The sequence below is a fragment of the Saimiri boliviensis genome, chromosome 6, assembly GCF_048565385.1.
Source record: "Saimiri boliviensis isolate mSaiBol1 chromosome 6, mSaiBol1.pri, whole genome shotgun sequence".
Taxonomy (NCBI): Eukaryota; Metazoa; Chordata; class Mammalia; order Primates; family Cebidae; genus Saimiri; species Saimiri boliviensis.
Window position 1 is genome coordinate 15,767,631 of NC_133454.1, and position 26,002 is coordinate 15,793,632.

Below are 26,002 nucleotides of genomic sequence, written 5' to 3' on the forward strand. Positions count from 1 at the left end.
TGCCATGGCTTGAGGGCTGATGCATGTTGCCCATGAGAAATGACCAAGTCAGATGTACAGAAGGAGGAACAGAAGGGTAAAAAGAGAACTGTCTAGGAATCGGAAAACTTGGGTTCTAGTCTCACCTTTGCCCCTAACCAGCTGTGTGATCTCTCTAAGAAGTAGGGGACTAGTGATGTAGTGAAAGATGAAAAATAGTGGCTTCAGAATCTTAAGCCTTGGGTTCAAATCACATTCTGGTTGAGTGGCCCTAGGCAAGTTATTTAGCTTGAGCCCCAGTGTTCTCATCCATGGGATGTGGAGAATACCTACCTGCATGGTGGTCAGAGTGGTTAAACTGAAATAGACGTAAAGGGCTTAGCACCGCCTGTTCATTTTTCAGTTTAGAGAGAATTGACCAAGATCATGAGAGGCTTAGAAAACAACATGTGAGGAACAGTTGAGTGAACAACAGTTTCCCCTGCCAACTAAGAAGATGTGGGGAGAGCACAAAATCTTTTTTGTAAGCTATTATGTGAAAGGGACAATAAATTAAATGTGGTTCAAGAGGGCAAGGTAAAATGGAACCAATGGGAAGAACTCAGGGCCACGTCCAACCATCGTGCAAAGTGAGCCTGAGAAGTGGAGCAGCCCAGCTGTGCAGTTAGTAGCTTTGGGCACAGAGATCCTGGCAGTGTGATCTCATGACCACCGGTCTGGTACACTGGAGGGAAATCTTTATGATGAGAGGGAGGTGAGCAAAGACTCTCTGATGTCACATTCAACTTGTTCCATCTTCAGCGTCTCCTTCCATCCTTCCTTTGATGCTGCTGTGATCCTAGGAAGTTTACAAAGCATTTAGTTTTATATACGATGGTTTCATAAGTGTTCCACTGGAGATGAGCCGCCTTCTTGATCAAGGGCCTTTTGTGCAGTGCCATTCTCCCCAGGTCAAGCATATTTGTTACTACTCTTCTGCTGCTGCCCAGATTTTTTTTTTTTTTTTTTTTGAGGCCTTTATTCTTGATGTCTTGAGACTGTCAGAACAATTTGCCTCTCTTCTGAAATCCTCATCTTGTGAGAGTCACCACTTATATAAGTTTTACACTCCTTTCCTGGGATCTGTGTAGGCTTTGGTACGGCAATACTGTCTGGGAAAGGAGAAGATGCTGTCTGTGCTATCTGGGCTCCTCCTTGCAGCAGAGCCTGCTGGGAAGGAAATGTTGTTGTTAATTAGACTTTAACCTGGGATTGGGATTAAGATTTTAATTGAAATAAGGGTTAGAAGCCCAGATCCACTCTTTGCTGCCATCAAGGGCAAACACCAACTATTTGGGGCCTTAGTTTTTCTCTCCAGCTTAACTTTGGACAGTTGACAAGAAGAGTACTGGCATTCATAGATGTGGCATAGCAGGGCTGACACATGGAAAATGTAAATTAAGCACAGTTCATATTTGGAGTCCTCCAGTTTCCCTTTGTGCTGCTGTTCCTACCACTGCTCCTTATCCTTCTTTGTCCTCTGCAGTCTCCTGCATTCTCACCAGAGCCTCACAGTAATCTCCACAAGGAGGAGAATAGACCCATTATATGCATAAGATAGGCAAGACTTAGAGAAATCATGTAACTTATTTAAACCACACTGTGATGTGAAAAACCTGGAGCTAGCACCCATTGAGTAATATGGACCTAGTTTCTCAATTATGGGCCCTAGAGCCATGTTCACATTCAGGGGAAATGAGAGCTCAATCCCCTTCCACCTGTGTTCATCATATTTTTTTCCATGAATACTTGAGTGCCTAGTAAGACAGTGGCAAGAGCTGGGGATACAAAACACTGGGAGACACAGGCCTTGTTCATAAACTGGCAGGAGACAAATGTGAGTAGACAGGGATTTGAGAACGTGTGATGAGCACTGTGACCGAGGAAGTCAGGTGCTAATTGAGCACATAGGAGGGATACCTAAGCTGGCTTGGAGGGGTTAGGGAAGACTTTTGTGCAGTAACTGACATGTAACTTGAGACCTAACAGGTATTAACCAGGGAAATGGTGTTCCAGGATGAAGGAACAGCATATGCAAAAGCCTGAAGGCAAGAAGAACTGGAAAATTTCTGAACGACTGGAGCCTAAGAAAAAGAGCCTGGAGAGGAGAAGAGGTGCTAGTTCGTGGAGTGTCGTACAGGCCACTTAAGGATTTTGAGCTTTAGCCAGCAGTCAGTGCGAAGTTGGTGAAGGATTTTAAGCTTGGGAATGTGGCTTGGTCAGAACTGAGTTTTAGAAAAATGACTTAGCATCGTGCTGATTGGAGGATGTGTAGGAGAGGCTGAACCCTGGGAGAACTTACCCCCAGGAGCTCCTCCTGTGAACTGTGAACAATAGGAATATTCGCTCCTACCCTCCCTTCCTTACTGAGGTTATTGTGAGGCTCTGGTGAGAATGCAAGGCACTATAGTGGCCAGAATTCATCCTTCTCAGTTTAGCACTGAGGTTGCCCCGCTTCTGACTACCAGCTGTGGGTCAGTGAGTCTCTTACGTTTAAGCAGAGAATGAGGGTCTACAGACAGAGGGGCTTTGTTCTGCCTGTCTGATTGGAGGAATCTGCGTGGAGAGGAGAATTAAATGAGATGTCAGCATCGGGTTGGCTTATTCTGACACAGCCAACAGCAAATATCAGTCCGACTGCACATTAACGCTTGATGGCGAATGCCCCGCTCAGCCTCACTCTCCTTGTGGAAAACAGAGATAATAAGACCTTCCTCGGGCCAGGTACAGTGGCTCACACATGTAATCCCTGCACTTTGGGAGGCCAAGGCAGGCAGATCACTTGAAGCCAAGAGTTCAAGACCAGCCTGGAGAACGTGGTAAAGCTGCAGCTCTACAAAAATAGAAAAATTAGTTGGGCATGTTGGTGGGCGCCTCTCAGCTACTTAGGAGGCTGAGGCATGAGACTCACTTAAACCCAGGAGGTGGAGGTTGCAGTGAGCCAAGATTGTTCCATGGTACTACAGCCAGGGCAACAGAGCGAGACCCTGTCTCAATAAATAAGACCTACCTCAGAGTGTCTTTGTGAGGATTCCATGAGGTATATGTACAGTGCCATGTATGTAGAAGGGATCAAGTAAATGTTTGCTGCCTTTGTGTCTGGCTTTCTTAATGCAGCTCCATCTGAGAGTAAAAGCTAGAAATCTTACTGTCCTCACAGGGCCTAATACAGGCTGACCCGTGTCCTTTCTGGCCCCCTCTCCTTCTGTTCTCCTGGCGCACTGTGGTGTACCAGCACTGGCTGCCTGGCCGTTTCTTAAATGTGCCAGACAACTCCTGCCTCAGGACCCTGGGATATCTGCATGACTTGTTTCCTCATTGCTGTCACATTTTTGTTCAGATGTCACCTTCTCTATGAGGCCTACCCTAAGCACTTTCTTTAAAATTCGACCCTCCCTGAGTTATTATTCTCCTCCCTTTCCTCCTTTATTTTCCTCCATAGTTCTCATCACTTTCCACTGTGTTATAATTTAATTATTTAATATTAAAAAACATTTTTATTACTTAGTTTGATCATCGTTTCCTTCCATTGGCATAAAAACTCCACAAAGGCAGGAAGTTTTTCTGTCTTGTTCTTTGCTGCACCTCCGGTGTTCAGAATAGTGCCAGGCTTTCAATAGCTCTTTGTCAAATGAGTGAGGGAAATGTTCGATTAGCTCCCATGCTAGACACTATCCAGAATATTAGGAGTTGGGTGGGCAACTGATGCTGAAGAGTCTTGACTGCCCTCTGGGGGCTCTCCTACAGTTTCGTTGGGCACTGATACCTGCCTACCCAGTTAAAAGGAAAGGGTTCAAGCCCTTCACTCCAGGGTTCAGGCCCTTCACTCCTTTGTAAAGTGAGAACATTGCTCTTTGCCTCACTAACAGCCTATTTTAAGGGAGAACTTTTAACCCTTAGAGGCTTTGACACGGAAGCACTAGTTAGCTGTATTCTACTTGAAGGTATGGAAACCAACATTGTCCATTTCAGCAACCCTGCCAGTTACCACTGCCAGCCTACCTAAGGTTTTGTTGTTGTTGTTAGTTTCTTCCTGTCCCCCGCTCCTTGAATTTAAAGTCTCCCATTAAACAAAATGGCAATATAAGGCCTCACTGGGAACCTGGGTCAGTATGTGGCCTAAATCTATCTCTTGCCAGCCTTTGAGATCTCAGGAAGTTACTGCACATGAAGGAAAGAACTGAGATAGCCATCTTCTGGTGATACTGTATATTTGGATCAGGTTCATTTATTCATTTGCTCATTTGTTTATTTATTCACATTCAGAGACTCATAGTCAAGTAGGAGAGACTGAGAGTAGATAATCGCAGCAGTGGATGTATATATGGAGGAGAAACCTTTTGTATCAGCAGGTTCCTGCTGCAGGAGTGTCGTATAACAACTCCCAAACCTTAGTGGCTTCCAACAACAAATATTTAGTTTCTCCTTTTACATCTGTAGGTCAGTGGGGATGCCTGCTTCAGGGCAGTCAGGCTCAAGTCTGTCCTTGTAACTCTTCTTTCTGAAACCCAGAATGAAGAGGCAATGGATAATTGGGACAAGCTTTTCTCATGGCATGTGGCAGGAGTACAAGAAGCCAGGTCAAACCACAAAAGCACATTTACAGCTTACGCTTGCATCGCATTTGCTAACATTCCATCAGCCAAAGCAAGTCACAGGCCAAGCCCAGCATTCGGAGGATAGGGATGAATTCTTTGCTTACTCTAGTGGGAACATGATTATATAGTTCTGTTACAGGGAGAGAGTGAAGAGTTATGAATAATCATTGAATCTGCTACAGCTTTAACTTTGGGTATGGAAGTTACGGAAGGCTTCATGGAGGTGGTAACTTTGACCTGTCTTGAAGGATAAGTAGTTTTCAAGATGAGCAAGCAGGTAGTAGCATATACAAACACATAGAAATTAAAAAGAAGATGAAGTATTCTTAATATTTATTTGAGTAAATATTTATTTGTGGGGAGTATACAAAGGGCTAGGGGAGATTTATACAAAAGTCATTAGATTCCCTGTCAATGAAACCCAAACTTCATGGGGGAAGATCAGAAAGAGACATAATACAAAAGAGAAATATGTAACTAATTATAGTCTTATTCAGCTTTATGGAACAAAAGTGTGAACTCAGAGGAAATAGGACATATTTTTAGTAGCTATTTTTGCTGCAGAATGTAAGACATGTGTTCTTTGTATATTTATTATTTCATTTAATCTTTACAATCTATGAGGGACATCCTAATGTCAAGTACAAGTGAGAAAACAGCCTCACAGTGGTCGTTAACTTGCCCAAGGACTTATGGCTAACTAGTGGTAGAAGGAGAACTTCCCAGTAATTCTGTTTTTCCAGTTATTAATTTATGAATTGTATTCACTAGTCTACGTACTCTTTTATTCTTAAGTGGGGCTGCTTTAAAAGTTACTAAAGATTTTTAGTGTCTACTGTATGTGCAGTGCTACACTTGTTAAAAGTACCCCAACTTGAGTAGATCACCTCTGAATTTCTGTCTGGCTGTGTTCTTCAGTTCTCACTTCCCATTACATATGTATTTAAGCTGCTTCAAAGAAAATAGGATTCTTGCACATGGTGCAACTTAACAATCCTCACTTTGGATGGTGAGGTGTTTTGAAATTCTGCCTCTTCCTTCCCCCCATTTATGTACACATACAGGTAGGTGTTTTTCTCCTAAGAAATGAAGGGAGACAAGCTTGTTAAGTTCCTCTAGGTCAGCAAAGATTAGCAGTGGGACTGGATGAAGAATAACAATTCTCACTCTTCTGGAAACTACCTGTACCTAATACTGGTTCTCCTGTTACTATGGAGTACATATATGGTACAGTGAAATGTTGCTACTTGAGAAGAGGTGAGCATTTAAAATTTTTATTTCTAGTTTCTTACTTGACCCCCTGGTCTTACTGACCTTTAACATGACTTTTTAGCCTAGCATCCCAGGAGTTTTCAGAGAAAGAACCAGTTCCTTTTTGCAACCATCCTTTATTCAGGTGGATCGTTAAACATTGACAGGCATTTTTTGTGTGTTCTTCATCTTGGCAGTCTAGAATTGGGTTGAAGCATGTTTCATGACCCATTTACCATTTGCTCAGGAAGCCGGCTGAACTGGTTTTCTTCATCTCAGAAACCATCTTACCTGACCATTTAAAAATCTTGTAATAATGAGCAGTGCTTATAGGAACTGACTCTCACTGGTGTTTGCTGTCTCATGATTCCCCAGGTAGGTGATGCTCTGATGCTGCTGCCTCTTATGAATTGACAACAGGAGCAGATAAAGAATAAACTGTGTCTAAGACTGGACCAGAGAGGGAGCGTGCTGTGAGCCATCATCAGAACAAGTGAGCCATCATCAGAACAAGTGACCTGTCTGGCACGGAATACAGCATCCTTCTGAGAGCCTCTTCTCAACATTATCCCATGGACCACGAATTCCTCATGGGGAAGACTACTTAGGATCTTGCTATCAGCTGCCCTATCAACTTCTGCTGAGCTACAATAAGACTTTTGCTGCAGAACTGAACAAGATATTTCATTTTTGTGTCTTTTGATCTTCCTGGTTGCATTTTTAGTTGTTCAGCCCTGAGGATTTTGAGCCACATTTGTTCGTGTTATTTTTGCATACACTTTTCAAAATGATTGACTTAAGTTTCCTGACTGAAGAGGAGCAAGAGGCCATCATGAAGGTTCTGCAGCGGGATGCCGCTCTGAAGAGGGCCGAAGAAGAGAGAGTCAGGTAAGAGGCCTTGGGCATTAGGGAAGGAAGAGACAGTCTATACGAAGATAGGACACTGTTTTTTTTGTTGTTGTTGTTTTGTTTTGTTTTGTTTTCCAACATAAGTGGTAGTTCTGACTCGGAGACTAAATTTATGGATTCCAATTTTAGGTTTACTTCCTGGACAAAACATTTTTCTTCTTTTGTGCCTCTTAATTTATCCTATTGGACTCTTATCAGAAATAGGGTCTTGATTAAAAACCTGACTAAATTCTTCTAACTTACTATTAAATACTAAGATAAAAATGAAGTATATACAGCCACATACATCTACATTCGTGTGTGTGTGTGTGTGTGTGTGTGTGTGAATTTCTATCCAGTTAAAAAAACACGGATCTACTTACTTTTAACTGAATCATAAACCAAATTAGAATTTAAAATTTTTTTTAGCATTTTGAAAAGAAAATAAAGTAGCTCACATTTCTGCATGCTTTCAGAAATGTTGGAATTGATTTTAATAGCACAATTGAAAGTATTCTCTGAGCCAATTTTTATCTGTCTTGGGGACAATAAAGAAGAGTGGCAACTTTGACACACTATCCTTGTTGGATGAAACCCAAATGCTTCATGTCAACATTCCTGCTACTTTCATTTGCCTTTGTGGTCAAACAAGCACTAGACTAGGATGCTGAAGAACTTGACTTTGTCTGGGCCCTCCATTTACTGCCTGTGTAATCTTGGGCTTTGAAGGCAGTGACAGGTTTCCTGAATGTAAGTTAGTAGTATTAATTTTATGATTCTCACCCCAGGAATTATCTAAAAGAAGCATAAGCTATGTTCTTGCTTCCTGGGACACAGGGCCATGAATAATGGCTTTATTTTTACCATTTCTCATACTTTGACCTTGATTTAACATGGACAATTTATAAAGTTCACTTCAAACACTACAGAATGTCTGATTATGGCTACTAAAATAACTTCCATATAGATAGTATTTAACAAGTTGCAAAGGACTTACCATGCCCATTATATTTTATGAGCTCACACATTCTTTTGCAGTTGGTAGGTGGAGTGGAGTGGGATATAATTACCCCATTTGATGTGTGAGGAAGTTGACTTTGAGACAAGTCAGGTGACTTGCCCAGTATCACACAACTGGTAGGTGTCAGAAGTGAGAATCAAATCCCAGTCTTAGGTACTCATTTGTTAACTTCACCTCCTCTCTCTGAGTAAACAGTAACAGAAAGGCCATCCCAGGACCTGACAATGAGATAGGGGCTGGCTGTCATGGTGTGAAGTAGGATACTGAGCTATGATGACAGCAGTGGCTATAGGTAGTGGGGATCATGCTGTTCCTCCCCGGTCACTTACAATGCTTTACACACCTGGATGGGGCTCTGCTGCCCCTTCTCAGCAAGTGGTGTGCCTTGAACAGTGTCCCCAGGAGAGTTGAAGGATTGACACTAACCTGGGCATTAGAGCCTCTTGGTAGCATTAATTCTCTACCCTTTCATGAAAGTTTATAAAGCCCTTTCATGAATGTTATCCTCTTATGTTCCTCACAGCAACCCTGACATTGGGCAAAGCAGGGACCATTGCACCCATTTAGGAGTGAGGGCGGAGCTGGGGGAGCATAGAGAAAATACTGATTCTTTCAGCATAAGGGGAAATGGAACTTCCTTTATCCTCTCAAAAGACAAGATGGGGAAGGACTTAGAAAAGAGAAGAGCTGGGACTGCACTGAGTCCTTTCCACCTCAGGACGTGGGCCTGTGCATTTTGGAGAGGTGTAAGTACCTTCGATTCCTTGTGCTCAGGAGGTGTTATTTATGGTCTGCAATTCTCCCCCTCTAGATAGCTTACAAGGAGAGAACCTGTTTTCCTTCCTTCCTTCCCTTCTATCTTTTCTTGGCACCTGGGATTCCAAGCTGCTGAGTCTTGCCTGTAGTTCTGTGATTCTGTCTGAATAGAGTGAAGGTGTTTCTTGGGCACTAGGCATTGGTTGATGAAAATATCATCAATAAATGCAAAGTTCTTCCTGGAACTGGGCCTTGTAAGGGGTGTGAGTGTGTACCCCCTGGCATCAGCCAGTCTACAACTACAGCAAAAATGGTGTGAGTCCCTTCCTAGTGTTGGTTTTGCAGATGCTCCTTCTGTCTGTTGTTTCAGAGGGTGCCCCAGCAGCTGCCACTGGTGCTGCCTTTGTGCTCTGCCTTTGTGAATGAATGATAGGAAGAAGCCTTACGTTGCTGAAAAACCCGGTGTGCGAGCTCTATCGACCATTACTTTCCTAAGAGACTTTCTAGTTAGGCACCGTGCACCTCGTGTGGACTTGGATGTGGGCAGCTTCAGGACCCTGGGGCTGGGGAGCAGTGACTGTGTATAGATAGACAACAGACCTACGACTTGTGGACCCTGAAAAAGGCCCAGCTCGTGACCTGACCCCCTCTTTGCTTTAGGTCTGAAAGGACTTGCGGGGATGGTTTGGAGTCTGTTCTGCTCTTGAGATGGTAGAAGCGGAACTGGATCTCTGAAAATGTTACTCCGTGGGCTTTTGTTTGTCAGCATCTTTTCCATTCTGTTGCTGTTTGTCTTCGCCTCTTCCACCAGAGCCCAACAACTCTGAGAGTTTTTGTGTTGTTGATCCACGTCAGTCATTTTACAGAAAAAGAAGATAAAGCCCAGAGAGGGTAAATGACTTACCCGGGGTCACCCAGCAAGTCAGTGCCAAAGCTGTGATGATAAAAGCTTTTGGGCCAGTGCTTTTCCCTCTGCCCTATGCTGCTCATTGTTGTTATTTCTTCAGAAAGGAACACTATGGGTTTGATCATGAGACAAAAAACTCTGCTGCATGGAACTGGAGTTAAAACTGACATGAGTTTGCATCTCATTCCCACCACTAATGAACTGTTTCTCTGGGCAAGTTATTTAACCTCTATGAGCCTCAACTCAGAGTGGCGTGACCATAATACTAAATTCAAAAGATTAAAGTCAGGATTAAGTAACATAATTTTTAGGAAGTGAGAGAGAGGGAGAGGTTTGGTAAAGGTTACAAAATTACAATGACCTGATCACTGTATGTTATATGTATCATAACATCACTGTTTCCTTGTGAATATATACAATTCTTATTTGTCAGTTAAAAATAATGTTTAATCTTCCTGGCACATAATATGTGATAGATACATTTTAATTCCTTTATTCACCACTCTACCTATACCCCCCAAAAGGGACAGAAGATTCTAGTTAATAGACTGATTCCTTAGGAAATTACTCCTAAAACTCTTGATTATTTAATGTAATAAAACTTAATTGAGCACCGATTAAGTACAAGGAAATGCTCTGGACAATAATATGAAGAAAATTCTAGGGTGATTGAAAACATGGCCCCAACTCTCAAGGAATTTACTATCTAATGGCCTTTATCCATTCAATGGATTATCAATTGCAAATTTAAAATCTAAATTTTGTTTCCCTAACATGACTTTACAATGCCTCAGCCCTCCTGGGTGTTATTCAGCTTAGAAACACATTATGTAATTACAATATCAGCCCAATCAAAACATCATTAGAAAGGCCAATTTATTACTAAAATTCAGACTTTTCTTTTAAATATTAGTATTTTGTAGACTTTGGAGTGTAACTCTCCCATAGCCATGAGGATGTCACTAATGCATACACTCCTGTTTCCCACAAGACCAGACACCACTGTAGAATTCTTTTTAGTATGGCTCTAGGTGAGATCTGGCATTCACATGGAAATGTTGCCATTTCTAATACATTCAGTACTTTGACTTGTTCACAGCCAAGCTCTTTCAAGATACTTGGGAGATGATTTAGTTTATATGTTACTTCTCCCTTTTTTTTTTTTTTTTTTTTTTTTAAATAGAGTCTCTCTCTGTCACCCAGACTGGAATGCAGTAGGGCAATTATAGCTTGCTGAAGCCTTGACCTCCTGGGCTCAAGTGATCCTCCTGTCTCAGTCTCCCAGGTAGCTGAAACCACAGGTGTGCACCACCACATCCAGCTAATTAAAAAAAAAGGTTTTGTTACCTCGCATCTTGATTTCATGGATAGGAAAAATGAGTGTCACACAGAGACATATCCAGTTCCTAAATCACTCAGTCTGTTAATGGTAGAACATGAACTTGCACCCAGGGAAATGGTCACTGGAGTGTTTCCGGGATATAGCTGAGAAGATAACAGTTCCAGATCACTGTTGCTACCACACGGTCGTTTACACTGCTCCATTACCTGTAGCCACAAGTACCGGACTCAGTTATTTCCATGTATTGCTACGTAGCCTGCTTCCCTAACTCCCATGTGGAGACATTTCACAGACCGGCAGTGAAGGAGACATCAGGGTGGATTCTTTCTTTCATTTCCACCCCTGTTTTGTGTCTTCTCTCCTGCCACCCTGCCCCACCTTTAAGGAAACATCACCATACATACAACATACATAGTTTTAGTCTTTTATGGTTTGAAAATCACACACTGAAAGGTGGCGTTTCCTGTACTTTGCATCACACTGCCAGCAGGAAATTGCTGCTCATGTCTGTCTGTACACCACCACCAGCACTGCGTCCCCCACTCTAGTTACACACAACCACATCTACGGCGATGGGCGTTTTTGCAGTAGATACGATCTCAACCGCCACCACATCTTATGATTCTCAGCTGCTTCCTTAAGACCTTGTTTTTTTTTGTTTGTTTTTAAATGAAGGCAGTTGTCGCTGAAGAACTAATTTATAGGACCTCTCATGCTGTTTTACTGTCAAAGCAAAGGGGAAAGGAACGAATATTTGTCAAGGGAGTGTACATGGATCTTCACATAGATTTTCGTGTTTCATCTTCAAAACAGTGTAGCTGAATCCACTTAACAGATGAGGAGATAGGGCTGAAGAGGGTAAGTGTCCTGCAGAATTGGAGCTTTGCTGATCCAACTTCACAACGTGTGCACTTCCCATACACCGTTCTGCCTCTCAGCAGACTGCAGAGATCTATGATGTTTCATGAAAAAGATGTTTATTTCTTCTGTTCCACTGTAAGGAATGTTTGTAGTTTGTTTTTTCCATGTGTTGGTTTTCAGTTTCTTCATCAAGGATTGAGTTCCTGGGGAGAAGGAGTGAAGTGTGACAGCCATCTTAGAAATTGAAATCATGGCTGGCTCTCTGAGGCAGGATCGGACAGTAGAAAGCGTGTTGGCTGGGAGTCAGGCTGGCTTCTGCTTCCAGCTCTGTGTGACCTTAGGCAAGCCTCTTAACTTCTGTGGGCCTTAATCATTTTATCTAGAAAGTGAGGCCATTCATAACTATTTAAGCTCCCTTTTAGCTCTCACATTCAAAACAAACATCTGAGAGCACCTCTCAATCACACAATCTTAGTATCTTGACCAAAATATACCGGACAAGATGAAAAAAGAAAGGCTGGAGAATGAACCAGTCAACCTATCTGGCCAGCAGCTGTCCAGAGTTGACTACAAGCTGTCAGCCAGGTCCTGCAGATGATGTTCGAGCTTTGTCTAGTCCTGTTGAGTAGCTGGAAGCTGAGATATACATAAGTGAGCACAAGGAGAAAAGGCGTGGACTGAGGGCAAAGGTGTTGAATCTAGCCCAGAGGGCATTTCTGCTCTTCTGGCTTTCCCTCTGTAAGTGCTCACATTCTTGGCATGAAAAGGAGTTGACATTGGTAGTTAGGGCTGTAGACAGAATTTTTAATGTCCAATTCCAAGCAGATGCCTGGTATGTGATAGGGAATTAATGAGTCAGTGAACAAATAACCAGACAGGATTTAGATACGGCTTTTAGCATACAGAGGAGGTTAAATGGCCATCTTTTGCAATGGGTGAAATTCTTTGAATGACGTGGTGAAATTGTGAGGATGAAATGATATGATGCATGTGAAATGTCAAGTGTATGGTTCAGCACAAAGCAGATACTGTTTGCTAGCAGAAGGAATGGAGGAATGAATGGGCGAATGACCAGGATGTCCTGCCTGGGAGGCCAGCAGGCCAGTGTCCTTTCTGGGTTGAGTGCTGTTCTTCAGCCCTCACTTCTACCCACTAGTCCACCGGTGTTTACTGAGTATCTTCTCTCTACTTAGCTCTCTGCTAAAAATAACTTGTGTGTGTGGAGAGGATGGTAAAGGATAAGTGTCAGTCCCAAAAAAGTTGCCCCTTTCCCTCTTCATCTAGATGGCTCCATAATTAGAGAATCAAATGCTCATTTGGTTGATGCAGTTAGAGTTCAGAAAAAATGAGAGATGCACGTGGGCTGGAAGATGAGATTTTAACAGCAGCAGTAGAGAGTGGGATTTTAAAAATGATCCACATCTTTACAAAACTTAAACTTTGATGTGTTATACATATGGATTTATCTACAAGATACTACAAGTGACTAAGAAAGAGAAATTGATTATTAAACCTAGTAGTGATAGTCATGTTAGGAAATATGTAAGTGGCACTTAACTATATTTGAAAGAATTTCCTGTTACTTTGCCACTTTAAAACAAGTGAGCCGGAAACCCTTTCCTTTCTAGAATGGCTACCAGCCTTTATAGGGGTCATGTGTTTCAGGGAGTCAACACACAACCTGTGCTTTTTGTACATTGATGATGGGCTTGCAGACAGTCATTTAGGCAGGAACAGATCAAGAGTTGCACAAGAATCTTCACGAAGTACATTTTAGTTGAAAACTAAAAATAAATGATCTCATGAAAAGAAATTGGGAGTTGTTCTGCTGGGAGGGTTTGTGGCCTCCTTCAACAAGAATGTTGACCGATACCATGGTTCATGATGCTTTTTCCTGTTCTGATGAGAGATGAGCATGTCGTACTGCATCAGGAGGAGACACTGACATTGTGATCGGGCATGGTTCACTTAACCTCAGCAGTGACAGGATCTTCTTGATCTCTTGTCTTGATCTCTTGTCTGACTCTGACAGGATGGCTGCTGAGCATGTATTTGTTCATTGATTTATTCACTCAATAGTTATTGGGTATCAGCTCTGTTCCAGGCGCCACACTAGGTGCTGGCATTACAAAGGTGATTAAGACATAGTCCTCACCTTCAAGGAGTTTGCAAAGTCCACAGATTAGTGAGTAAAACAGATCATTGGAAGGTGATGTAGTAAGGGCTGGAGTGGAGGTGCTACGGGAGCATGGAAAAGGAGAAACTATAATAACCGTGCCCTCGCGAGTTAGGGAAGGCTTCCCAGTGAGGCAGTGTGTGAGCTGGATCCAAAGAAGGAGGAACAATGGGCTGGACAGAGAAGTGAGGGAAAGACATCCCTTGAGACTTACCATTTACTGGCCTTGTTCCAAGGTCTAGGCCAGGCATCCCCAAACTACGGCCCCCTGAGGCTATTTATCTGGCCCCCCGCTGCACTTCAGGAAGGGGCATCTCTTTCATTGGTGGTCAGTGAGAGGAGCACAGTATGTGGCGACCCTCCAACGGTCTGAGGGACAGTGAACTGGCCCCCTGTGTAAAAAGTTTGGGGACGCCTGGTCTAGGCAGTATTAAATACTTTCAGTTAAACATCTCAATCATCTCAGAAATCTGCAGGGTAGGTCTTATTTTGCCTGCTTCTTAAAAACAAAGAGACTAAAACTTAGAGGAGTTCAGCAAACTGCCCAAGATCACATTTAAGAAGGGTCAGAACTGAGATTTGGATGTAATTTTGGGAGCCTTCGAAACCCAGAGTCTTTCTGCTACAACTTCCTGCCTCTGTCATCTACAGAGGACACAGAAGAGCACTGGAGAAAAGTAAGAAGTCGAGTGTGCTGGCAAGTGAAGTATGGGTGTGAGTGCTAGAAAATGAATCTGAAAAGGTAACTGGAAACCTTTTTAGATGGTCAGGAGCCTCATCTGATATTCCTCCACTCTGCAAGCACTGAATAAATACCCCCTGCTTTCCAGACACTAAGAAAAGATGGGGTGAGTACAGGCCCTGTCCCCAGGAACTCACTGTCTGACCAGGGAGAAGTAGAAGAACTCCTCCCTTCTGGAATAGAATTCAAACTTTGTCCTTCTGGGAGGAAAAAGCAAAGGTTCACCAACAGTCCAGCAGTTGTTTGCTCTGCTGAAAACCTTAGGCAGTGTGAAACCATTAGAAGCATTTAATAAAAACCACGATCTCATTGCTGACTGAGAACTATGAAGTGATTACATTCTCCCTGTCAGGGCTTATAGATGAGCTGTCATGAAAAGGAGAGGAAGTTCCTGTAAGAGTTTACTCTGGGTGGAAGGACACTCTCCAGGCATGCTTGGGAGAGAGGAGACATCCTTGCTAGACCTGGGGTAACTGCTCCTCCTGTTTTTCTCATCCCAGGTATGCCTGTGTGCAACCCTCACATGCAGTGCTGCTACCTCTGTGGCCTATTCACATTCTTGGCCTGAAACACTTAGATTTGCTACTTTAGGAAGAGCACATATTAGTTTAAATGACAATATTAAAACTCTCTTGGATTTATGTAGCACATTATCTTCCAAGAGTATAGTGTTCCCTTACAGTTTTTATTCTACTTCATTCTAAGTATATCTCTATAAATAAGAAAAGAGAGATGTTGTGATTTTTTTATTTTATGGAGATGGATAGAGAGATGCAGAGGTTAAGACCTGTCAATTAGAACATTGTGTTTAGGAAAGTTTTAGGAGAGCAGACTATATCTCATTTGTTCTTTAGGTTTTAACTTTTCAATACGCATGAATGATTGTGGAACTCTTAACAGCAGTATCTGCACAAATGGAACTTGCCTGTATACCCTCCTCCTCAAATTTGGCCTTTCCTGACTCCAGCAGCCTTTTAAAGTTTCCTTTCTTTAATAATAAGCATGAGAGATATCACCCCTCCTCCACAGGCTTCCAGGAAAAGCTCTCATAAACTCATATCACGCAAAATGGAAAGGAATGATGAGCTAATGCCTACCCCATCCAGTATTTATTAGGTGCCAGGGATGTGCAGAGAGCTATTACATGAATTCACTTAGTTGAACCTTATAGAAACCCCAATTTTAAAGTCCAAAGGTTACTATTAATGCTTTTTTATGGATAAGGAAACCAAGGCTTAGGGAAGCCTACCATATTATCCCTCCCTGGGGTATTTGCATTTGAATAGCAGACACTGAAGAATGCAGCTAAAAAGTGAATTTGCTCTTGAGAAATTTCAGGCATCATATGGGGATCACGGATTAAACCTTTATTTGAAAAAATGTTGGCCTTCTCTGACTCTTCAGTCAAAGGAGAACATACATTTGTTAGTCATCTGGGAGGTTTTTGGTATCATCTGAAATACCAAAGCCTCATTTTAGCAGTATGTTTACATGTCTCTATGCAGTGTCACAATGAACTCATTTATTTACTGTGGGTTCTCAGCAAACTAAAGCTCTTTTCCTTTTGTAGTCATTTGCCTGAAAAAATTAAGGATGACCAGCAGCTGAAGAATATGAGCGGCCAATGGTTTTATGAAGCCAAGGCAAAAAGGCACAGGGACAAAGTCCATGGCGCAGATATCATCAGAGCATCTATGAGAAAGAAGAGGCTCCAGGTAGCAGGTAAGTTCACCTGGCTAGTGCATTTACAAGCAGCATTCGTTTGGGAAGGAGGAGCTGAGAAAAGGGAATGGTGTCAGAAATCTGCTGACGGAAATCATTTGGAGGTATGCTTCTTGTAATATGTGGCCCTCTAGTTTAAAATTCCCTTGCTTTGGATTTGCATGGATGAGGGTCAGAGCTAAGTGACTCAGTGTGGTATAGAAGAACATAGGAAGCCCTTTAGGTGCCTTGTTGAATTGTAGTAGCATAGATGCTTGGGGCCTGTAAGGGATCTACCATCTCTTCTTTGGCTTTTAACTCTGAAGATTCAGAATCTTCTGAGTCAAGTCAAAGGCTTAGACAAAAAGATATCAGCCTCTCTGTTCAGGGATCTTAACATATGGTAGTATTTTCTTAATTAACCAAGTATATTATTTAAGAAACTGTAAAGGCATCTTTTTAATAGAAAACTCTTCTTGTTTATTTGATTAAACAAAAATAAACTAAGCTGCATAGGAACAATTTTGAAGTCCAAAGAGACACCAACTTTGTTTTGAGGCTATAGTAGCTGACACAGCATCTCCTTGCTACGTACTCCAGCCTTCTCTGTGGCCCACAGCGATACATTCAAAAGCCTGTTAGCTAGCACAGGACTTTTTGAACACTTTTCCATTGGTTCTTCACCTGCTCATTGCCTGCCATGTCTGTGGCCTGCAATAGTAACATTTAAAAGTGAAAGCCAAAAGACGGGGAAATAAAAATGGCAACCAACCAAAAACCCACTTTTGCCTAAAGGTTTGGGAGGAAATCTTTACTTCCGCACTCATCTACTGAATTGATGGGATTTATACTATCATGGCAATGCCCATTTAAAAGTGGCAAAGGCAGCCAGCACTCCACCCCAGATGTCCCTTTGTAGCCTGGTTCGTATGGCCAGAAGAGTTACTATGATGATAGTGCATATTCCTTATATCATGGCAATATTTTTATGTTGTTGCTGTTTTCCTTTTTTTTTTTTTAAGACACGGAGTCTTACTGTGTTGGCTAGGCTGGTCTCAAACTACTGGCCTCAAGTAGTCTTCCTGCCTGAGCCTGCCAAAGTGCTGGGATTATAGACATAAGCCACCATGCCTAGCCAAGGCAATATTTTAAGGGCTTGTTTAAAATTCTGTTGAGTTCATTAAATACTTACTGGGTGTCTTCTCTCTCATTAACTCTGGATTAGTCCTTGCAAAACCTTGTCAAGGTCTACCTTATACTTGATAAGGAAAATAGCTATCACCTTTTGAGCATTTAATATACGATATGCATTTAATCTTTGTTATTTCTCATTGTTGCAGTAATCCTGCAAGGTAGGCATAATTTCCCCCATTCTGTATATGGGATATATGAAGCTCAGAGAAGTTAAGTAACTTGCCCAATTATATGATCTATATAATTGGCAAATGGCAGAGCAAGGATTTCAGAGTATTTCTGAATCAGTGCCATACTCCTTGCAGATAAGGACTGACTGCTTAGTATGTACAATGCATTGCTTGCAGCCTTCTTGCTTTCCAAAATCACCCAGACCTTCAGAAATCTTGAGGGATACTGGTTAGTACCGTGGACTCCATTTTGAGTTGAAGAAACTAGACTTACGTGTAATAGGACCTGTCCTAGTGAGGGATACTATCCTGGAATGTGGGGATTTGGAAATTGGAAGCTTCAGCACTCCTTCATCCTTAATATTGATGAAAGTATTCTTGGCATTTACTGGTTATGTGGCCTTAAGCAAGGTTTTTGAATTTTTTGATCCTCAATTTTCAAATCTGTATACTTGGAAAATAGCTCCCACCTCATAGAATAATGCATGCTAAGTACTCAGCACAGTACCTGGTAGTTAGTTATCATTCAGTTGATGCTAATCATTAGAGAGGTTCAGGTAAAGAGTAAGTGCTGGATGTTCACAGGCAAAAGAGGTTATTTTGTGAAGCGGGAGCACAGGTTTTATGGAGGCTCTGATATCCAAGCTGGGATTGAAAAGTATGTAGTTTTGGATGTGTAGAGACTGTGGGAAGGAAGATAAGGCAACGGAGGAAGACATTCCTGAACCATCGTCATTTGTTCCCCTTTGTATCTTAGAGCACATACAAGATACTTGATCACATTGTAGATATTCAGTAAATGCTTGGTAATGATGGTGCTTCTGTCCCACTGAGGACTTCCTGCCCTGAGCATCCCATGGCCGTGCACATTTAGACCCGACCCCAACTTGGTTCAGATTTAACCTAGAGGCAGTCAGAATTTTACTTTAGTGGTCTCTGGAGTTACTTGCACATGTAAAGGTATGCTCATACTCTCAGGAGACTCTGCTTGGAGAAATCTAATGTCATGGGAATTTACTGACTTCTATCTTTCATGTAATTCTGATCAAGTACTTAGATCCAGTGATTGCCTTGGCACTAGGAAGGCCTGAGGTTCAGGTTCAAACCTTCAGCAATAAGAGCTGATAAGAGAGTTGTAGATAATGGAGGTGAGAGATAACCTTCCTGTCTTTATTGTTTCCTGTTTCAGCTGAGCAGAGTAAAGACAGAGCAAATGGGTCAAAGGAAAGCTGGGTGAATAATGTCAACAAAGATGCTTTCCTTCCTCCAGAGCTGGCTGGCGTTGTAGAAGAGCCAGATGATGCAGCACCAGTAAGCCCAAGGTAAGGCAAAGCTTCTGTGGGGAGCTGCTGCATGTTGCTTTCATGGCCTGGGGTGTTCCATGGGCAGAATGGCAGGCCATGAGTAAAAATCCCTGATTGGAGTCACGGGCATGGGGTAGGGGGCAGTGTAAGAAAGAACTCAGGGCCCTGGTGAAGACAAAGCCCGAGTGGTATGCTTTCTCAGCTTCCAGAATTTCCAACAAATCTCCATCTTAAAAAAAAAAAAAAAAACGTTAAATGGTGATTTCTTCCAGCACCAGCAAGAGCTATTTTTATTTCTCCTATGGATTTCTCCTTGTAATGAAGGGGTACTTCAAAATAAATACAGGGGATTAAGTCATTTTAGGGAAAAGATAAATTATTTTCAGATTGTAACAGCCTAGTGCAATGGAAGAACCTCAAGCACAAGAACCAGACAGATGTGAATTCAATTCCTGAATCTGCCATTTATTTATTTATTTATTTATTTATTTATTTATTTATTTGAGATGGAGTTTCGCTCTTGTTACCCAGGCTGGAGTGCAATGGCACAATCTCAGCTCACCGCAACTTCTGCCTCCTGGGTTCAAGCAATTCTCCTGCCTCAGCCTCCCAAGTAGCTGGGACTACAGGCACACATCACCATGCCCAGCTAATTTTTGTATTTTTAGTAGAGATGGGGTTTCACCTTGTTGACCAGGATGGTCTCGATCTCTTGACCTCGTGATCCACCCGCCTCTGCCTCCCAAAGTGCTGGGATTATAGGCGTGAGCCACCACGCCCGGCCCTGAATCTGCCATTTATAGCCATTTGACTATGGGCCAGACATTTAACCTTTCTGAGTCTATATTCTTAACTATAGCTAGGAATGATAATATATACCTGAAAAGCTTTGGTGAGAATTAGTGATAATGTATGTAGAATACCTGGCATGATAGATACTCAGTAAATGCCCCTTATGGATATAGATTATCTTCAATATTATAGTCTTGGGTTTTTGTGGTGTTTTTCATACATGTTATCTTCTGACCAATCAAAATGTACATTTGTGCATCCTTGCTAAGAAGCAGTCAATTGTGGGGCTACATTGCTATAAACCTTTTAAGCCATAATGATTTGTTTTTAGGTATTTAAGGATCTTCTCATGGATGTATGTTTCTTGAGGGCATAGTTGTTATCCTTTAGTGAGAGGGGCAGTTGCCTTTTATCTATAGCTCATTAATGAAGTTGGTTCAATTTGAAGTCTCTAACTGGGATGAAGTTGATGGATTTACTGGTGGGAGGTCACTAAGTCAGGTCCAAGGCTAAGCACCTGGGAACAGGGATATTTCTAGCATAGTTTATAGGTGTCAGGGATGGTATATGATATAGGTGCCAATATACATTTCAAAGTCAAATATGAGTAAAGTTATGTCACATGGATAATGGAATACTGACTCAATGGGTACTCTAAAGATACCCTTTATTTATCTATTTCCTGTTTGGAAAAGGGGATCATTTTGTTTTCCACGAATGGCAGGCTGCACTGTTTTCCCTCTGGGACTATTTGTAATATTCTTCTATATCTGTAGAGACCATCTTGGCTGGGCATAAAATATCTTAATAGTTAGTCACTAATTGATAATGTGACCTTGCAGTAGTACTGACTTAACTCCTTGGGCTTTTATTTCCTCAACTTTAAAATAATAATATTAATAGTTTGCTAGCAGAATTATCGAGAACTTAATTAGCTAGTGAATATAGAATTCCCAGTGCAGTCCATTAGCACATAATAAGTGCTCAAGAAATGAAAGCATGGGTTCTGCATACATACAAGATATTTCAGGAAGCCCAGGTAAGAGTGTGAAGGACACCCTATTCTTCCCGCCGGTGACTCCCTACTTGCCACCTGCAATGTAATGTAATGTAATCTCTGTAATGTAATGTAATGTAATGTAATGTAATGTAATGTAATGTAATGCAATGTAATCTCTCTAACGTAATGAATACTTGGAATACTCTCTAATGTAATGAATACTTTCATAAAGAAAGATGAGACCTAAAATATTACCGTATTAAAGAAACCCAGAGAGAGAGAACATAGTTATTTAGATTTACCACCAAGGAGCTGAGAGCAGCTCTTAAGAGCTGGCTTTGATGGGAACTGGAGAGCACTAGAGGGCACTGACCAGTGGAGAGAAGAGGGAACAGTTGTCACAGAAGGGGAAAGGAGGTGATTTGGGAGCATCAGTGACAAATAGCCTAATGCCGCATTTTATCTGGGTCAGACTTTCCATCTTCCCTCCAGTAACTGATTCCATCTCAATGGTCCTGATGGACAGAGGTGCCAGTGTCCTCATAGCCTGACTTTTTCTTCATGAACCGTGGGGCTGGTGGGTATTCTCCCACTCTTCCTCAGCTTGAAGCTAATAATATAGCATTCAAGATTAGCATCTTCGTTATTTTCTTGCATTCCTTGCGTGACTTCAGGGAAGTCTTTCTCTCTCTCTATTTTTTTTTTTTTTTTTTTTTTTTTTTTTTTTTTGCCTTCTCTGCACTAAGGTCTTTCAGGTCTCATCTATAAATCAGAACAGAACTGCCTCACCGGGATGTTGTGAGATTAAATGAAACAAGGTGTGGGAATCACTCAGCCTTTCTCAGGAAGAAAGAAAATTGGCCATTTTCAGGTGGCATGAAAATGGTTATTATTAAATGGATGAAATATGGTCAAGAAGACAAGAATAAACATGTTAGATGTATCCAGGATGCTTTGCTCACTAAAGGCCAACCCTATAACACGTGGCCTGGGTGGTAATTATCCAGAAAGTTAGAATGAGCTATTTTTTACTTCCTTCTTTGAATATTAGAAACTATTACCTTACTCAGTATCAAGTTCCTGCAATGTTTCTTACCTCTGCTTTAACCTTTGTGAACTGGGTGTGTGAAGTGTATATTGGGTCCTGTACTTTTAGACTAAGTGAACTTTAATAGAATGACTCAATACCTGTCAATATTTTCTTAGCCAGGAGTCAGAAGTTGGGGTGTGTAAGATGATAGACTGGTTATTGTAGTTTCTGGAGTTGTGCTAATAGGCTGTGTAGCAAGCTCTTTCTTTCTGTTGTGGGTACAATTCTGTGGGGTACCACACATGAAGAAGTAAAAGACTATGAGTGACCAGCATGTATTCAAGCATTGACAGCTACCTGCATTCTTTCTGTACCCACCTTTGTTTGCACCCGGAGCACAAGGAAGCAGAGAAAGGTTTATGAGCAGAGGAGAAGAAAATAAGTTTGTTCTGGAGTAGCAAAGGGAAAACCCTGAATGCTCGCATTTCTAGTTCTGGTTACAAACTTTCAGCTAGGCAGAGTTGGGTGGGCCAGCACTTCATAAACCCTTTGTAGTGGAGGACTAGTTTTGTTTCATTTTAAATTTTTTCCTAATCATCACAGATTGATACCTTTTATAAAATATAATGAAAATAAATACTAAAAAATGAAATACGGAAAACAACAGTGGCATGCAAAACATAATCCCATGAATCCCATTTCTGCGCTACCTCATTGTGAACCAGTGACGAACAGTTCATGGACAGGCACTGATCCATGAACCATATGCTGATGGCACATTGTGTGACCTCCATGATGGCAAATGATTGTTGAATATGTACACAGTAATCCACACGACATGGCTGAGCCAAGGTGGGGAGTACAGAATGAAGACTCATCCCATGTAGGTCAGGACCCTGTCTGTAAATGAGGTATACTGTTTCCTTACTCTGAAAGTAGGCCTATTCTGGTTTTACTAAGAAGCTCTCACTTAAGAAGTATCCCCAGGCGCACTGGTGATTATAGAAACACAGAGAAGAATTTGAGGACCCTCTCGGATTTGCATAGCTATGACAGAAGAGCATTCAAGATGGAAAACTAGAAGGCAGGAGGTAGCCTATAAACCTCTGCAGCAGCCAAGCCCCCTCCTTGGCTTGTGAGGGGGCTTGGCTGCTGCAGAGGGTTGTAATGTCTAGTAGTCAAGCATCTCCAGAGAATGTCTCCCAAATGAGTTCAAGGGAGAATAAGATAACCCCTTCACTGTGGTATTTCAGTCCATGGCATTGGCAGGTTTTCTTCTGGGCACTTACCTGTGAAATGGCAAGAAAATGATGAATTTCCTTGCAAGCAAAACTGTATTACATTTACACCTAACTTTGTTTTTGGTAGAATTAAAACACTATTTGGTAAGTCTTTGTGCTTCATTGCCTGTGCCTTAGAGATGCTTCTGACACCAGTCTCCTTCTCACCCTCTGTTGAATAGGAACCAGTCAATTAAAGCCACATCTTTAGCTCTTAGTTTTTCCCCCGCAATGCTCTTTTTCCTGAAAGTCGTTCAGTTGTAGGTATTAATTTCCCTCTCCCAGAAGGATTAGCTGTTGGATTTACCCCTAGTGTTAAGATCAGTGTGAGGTACCTAGCTTGCTCCCAAAGGCAGGGTAGGGATGAGCCAATCTGAGACAGACTATCTGCTATTTTTTCCTAGGATTGATAGCAAATCTAAGAATGTGAAGATTTCATTTCTTGGAGGCCTGACCTACAAAGTCATCTGTATTGAGCTTAATCATTCTTCTTAATCCTATAAGATCCCAGATTTACTCGTATCAGTTGTAGTAGCAACAGTCTCACTGTGACATAAAAATGGCTCATACTTTTATATTCGTGTTCAACAACTCTGTAGCCTGAGCCGTGGGAGCACTGGAGAACTCTGTATACTCACAAGTAATATTTTAAAGAAATACTGACTTGAAGGGCTTCACATAACCTATTTTCTAATTTGCTTCCCCTACTCTATCCCTGAGCCATCTTTTCATTTGTTTGTTCATTTGTTCGTGCTTCATTAAGTGCCAACACATGCCAGCACAGTTCTGGGTGCTAGGGATGAGACACAGCTTGAGCTTGAGCCCCCAAGGAACTCACAGTACGAAGAGATCAAAACAACAAAAAAACAAGTGAATAATACTTGGAGAATTTGTTTCTGGTTCTATAAACAACATTTAAGCTAAAAAGAAGTACCTCAGAAAAAGGCATATCTGTTATTTTTAACTGTTTTAGAGAGAATGGCTGGTGAAGGTTAAAAAACTTTTTAAAGTGATTGTGCATACAGGCACTTTGTGCTCAATTGGTCCTTGTGCTGGATATAGCAGGCAGATGTGTCCAGCTGCCTGTGTGGTATAATTTTAAGATTGCTGTAAAACCTCTTCCCCCAGTGACCCTTCCACAGTACCTGATGTTATTTATTCTTGTTAGTGAAGATTTCAAAGACTTGTATTAAAATGAAGATGCTTTTAGGAGGGGCATCCTGATGCCAATACCATAGTCTAATATTTTAATAATCTTCCTAACCAAGTAAACTAATTCTATCTGAGTGCTGCTTCTAATGTTGCAGGTCCTTTTTTTGAAGAGTGCCTGAGGGAAGAAAATTACAGAACACAGGGTGTGGAATTTGCCTTGCTTCATAGTTTAAAAATCTTATCATGTGGAATGTTTTGAGTATCTTTTTTATTCAGGACACTGTCTACTACCCTCCAAGAGGAATTCTAAGAAACAGAAGACACAGTAGCTGGCTATAAAGAGACTATATTCTCTTAGGAAAAAATAATGCATCTATTTATGAAGATATGACCACATGACAGCAAATAGTGCCAGGAAGAAAGCAAATTCCTAATCCGAAGTACCAATAAAATGTGCTGCAATAACTGAGGCAAGACAGGCTTAACCCTAGCCAGGTTGATAAGAGGTTAGATTTGAACTGGGTTAGAAGAGGATAAGGGATGATTTGGGTAGACAAAGAAAGCAGAAAGAGCAGAAAGAACACTTACAGGGAGGGCCTGGGGAATAGGTTAAGTGGAAACAGCAGAGTCAGGTGAGTTTCTGGGGCAGTAAGTAGACTGACCATTTTGTTCAGCCTGAAGGGTCAATAGAAAGGAAGAATGAGAAGGTATTCTGGGGCAGATGGTGGATGGTCTCCAGTACCTTGCTGAGGAGTTCAGACTTCATTCCACAGGCCTTGAGGATCCTGCAAAGGTAATGAACAGAAGAAAGACACCATCAAAGTTGCATTTTGGACCATTCCAGTGTAGTGGTAGAATGTGGAAGGGATCAGGACAGTGGAACTTGAGGAGACAGGAAGCCAGTTGTGAGGCCACTACAGTTGACAGAAATAAATGAGATATCAGTAGAGATGGAAAGGAAGAGGCAGATGTGGGAGTCCCTCGGAGGGAAGAATCACCCAGACTTGCCTCCAGTCCTCTTGCCACAAACCAGTGCTATAATGCCAGAAACCAGAAGCACTATGGCCTAGCAATTACCGTGATTGCCTTTGGAGTCTGACATACCTAGGTTCAAATCCCCATCTCTTTTGCTAATTTTGTGACATCGAGCAGGTTACTTGACCTCTGTAAACCTCAGTTTTCTTATAAGTGGAATGGAGAGAATGATAGATAACTCATAGAGATGATGCAAGGACCAATTGAGAATAAACTGATTGCTGTACTGACTGCCCAGTAAAACACAGACAAGCAAAACGTTAGAACATCCCTTGAGAGAAACAAAGCTACTAGGAAGTATCGGCATTTTCAGACAAAATTTGAGGCTAAGACTCTTGTTTTAACTTTTTCCTATTAAGGAAACTGTAAACTTTAACTGAGTATCCCATCCTCATTCCAATCTGCCCCGTCCCAACCACAAGGTAACCCAGTGACTCCTGTGTGTTTCTAGTATTGTAGTGTCTGACCGTGTGTTCTGACTGTTTTGTTTCTTCCTCTGTTTTTCTTTTTGAATAGCAGAAACGCATTTTGTTTAGTACCTAAATAATCTGCCTCATTGTAGTTTGGCAAATAACTTGGATTTTCCTACTGCCTACTCTCTGTTGCTGCTTCTCCTGGCACTGGCCCAATTGGCCTTCATTTATTTAGCCATTCACCAATTAAGTACTTGGCACTGTGCAGGGTACTGCAGGGGATATAAAGATCTTTGAGACGCTCTTGAGGGGTCTCCCAGTTTACTATGAGAGGTAAGATATGTATACACAGAGGAGGTTGCATAGTAGAC

At 41.8% G+C, this 26,002-nt stretch overlaps 1 protein-coding gene across 32 annotated transcripts in view; it reads left to right on the top strand.

Annotated features, from left to right (window-relative positions):
• SYTL2 (synaptotagmin like 2) overlaps positions 1–26,002 on the top strand; it is a 155,400-nt gene that overhangs the window by 79,023 nt on the left and 50,375 nt on the right. For 31 of the 32 annotated variants that reach the window (XM_074400220.1, XM_074400232.1, XM_074400216.1 and 28 more), the window contains 3 exons: positions 6,243–6,755; positions 16,131–16,282; positions 18,815–18,947. In XM_074400220.1, the coding sequence (XP_074256321.1) occupies positions 6,655–6,755; positions 16,131–16,282; positions 18,815–18,947 (386 nt within the window). In that variant the 5' untranslated portion in view covers positions 6,243–6,654. The remainder of the gene's footprint in view (positions 1–6,242; positions 6,756–16,130; positions 16,283–18,814; positions 18,948–26,002) is intronic. The other variant, XM_074400219.1, reaches the window with a different exon arrangement.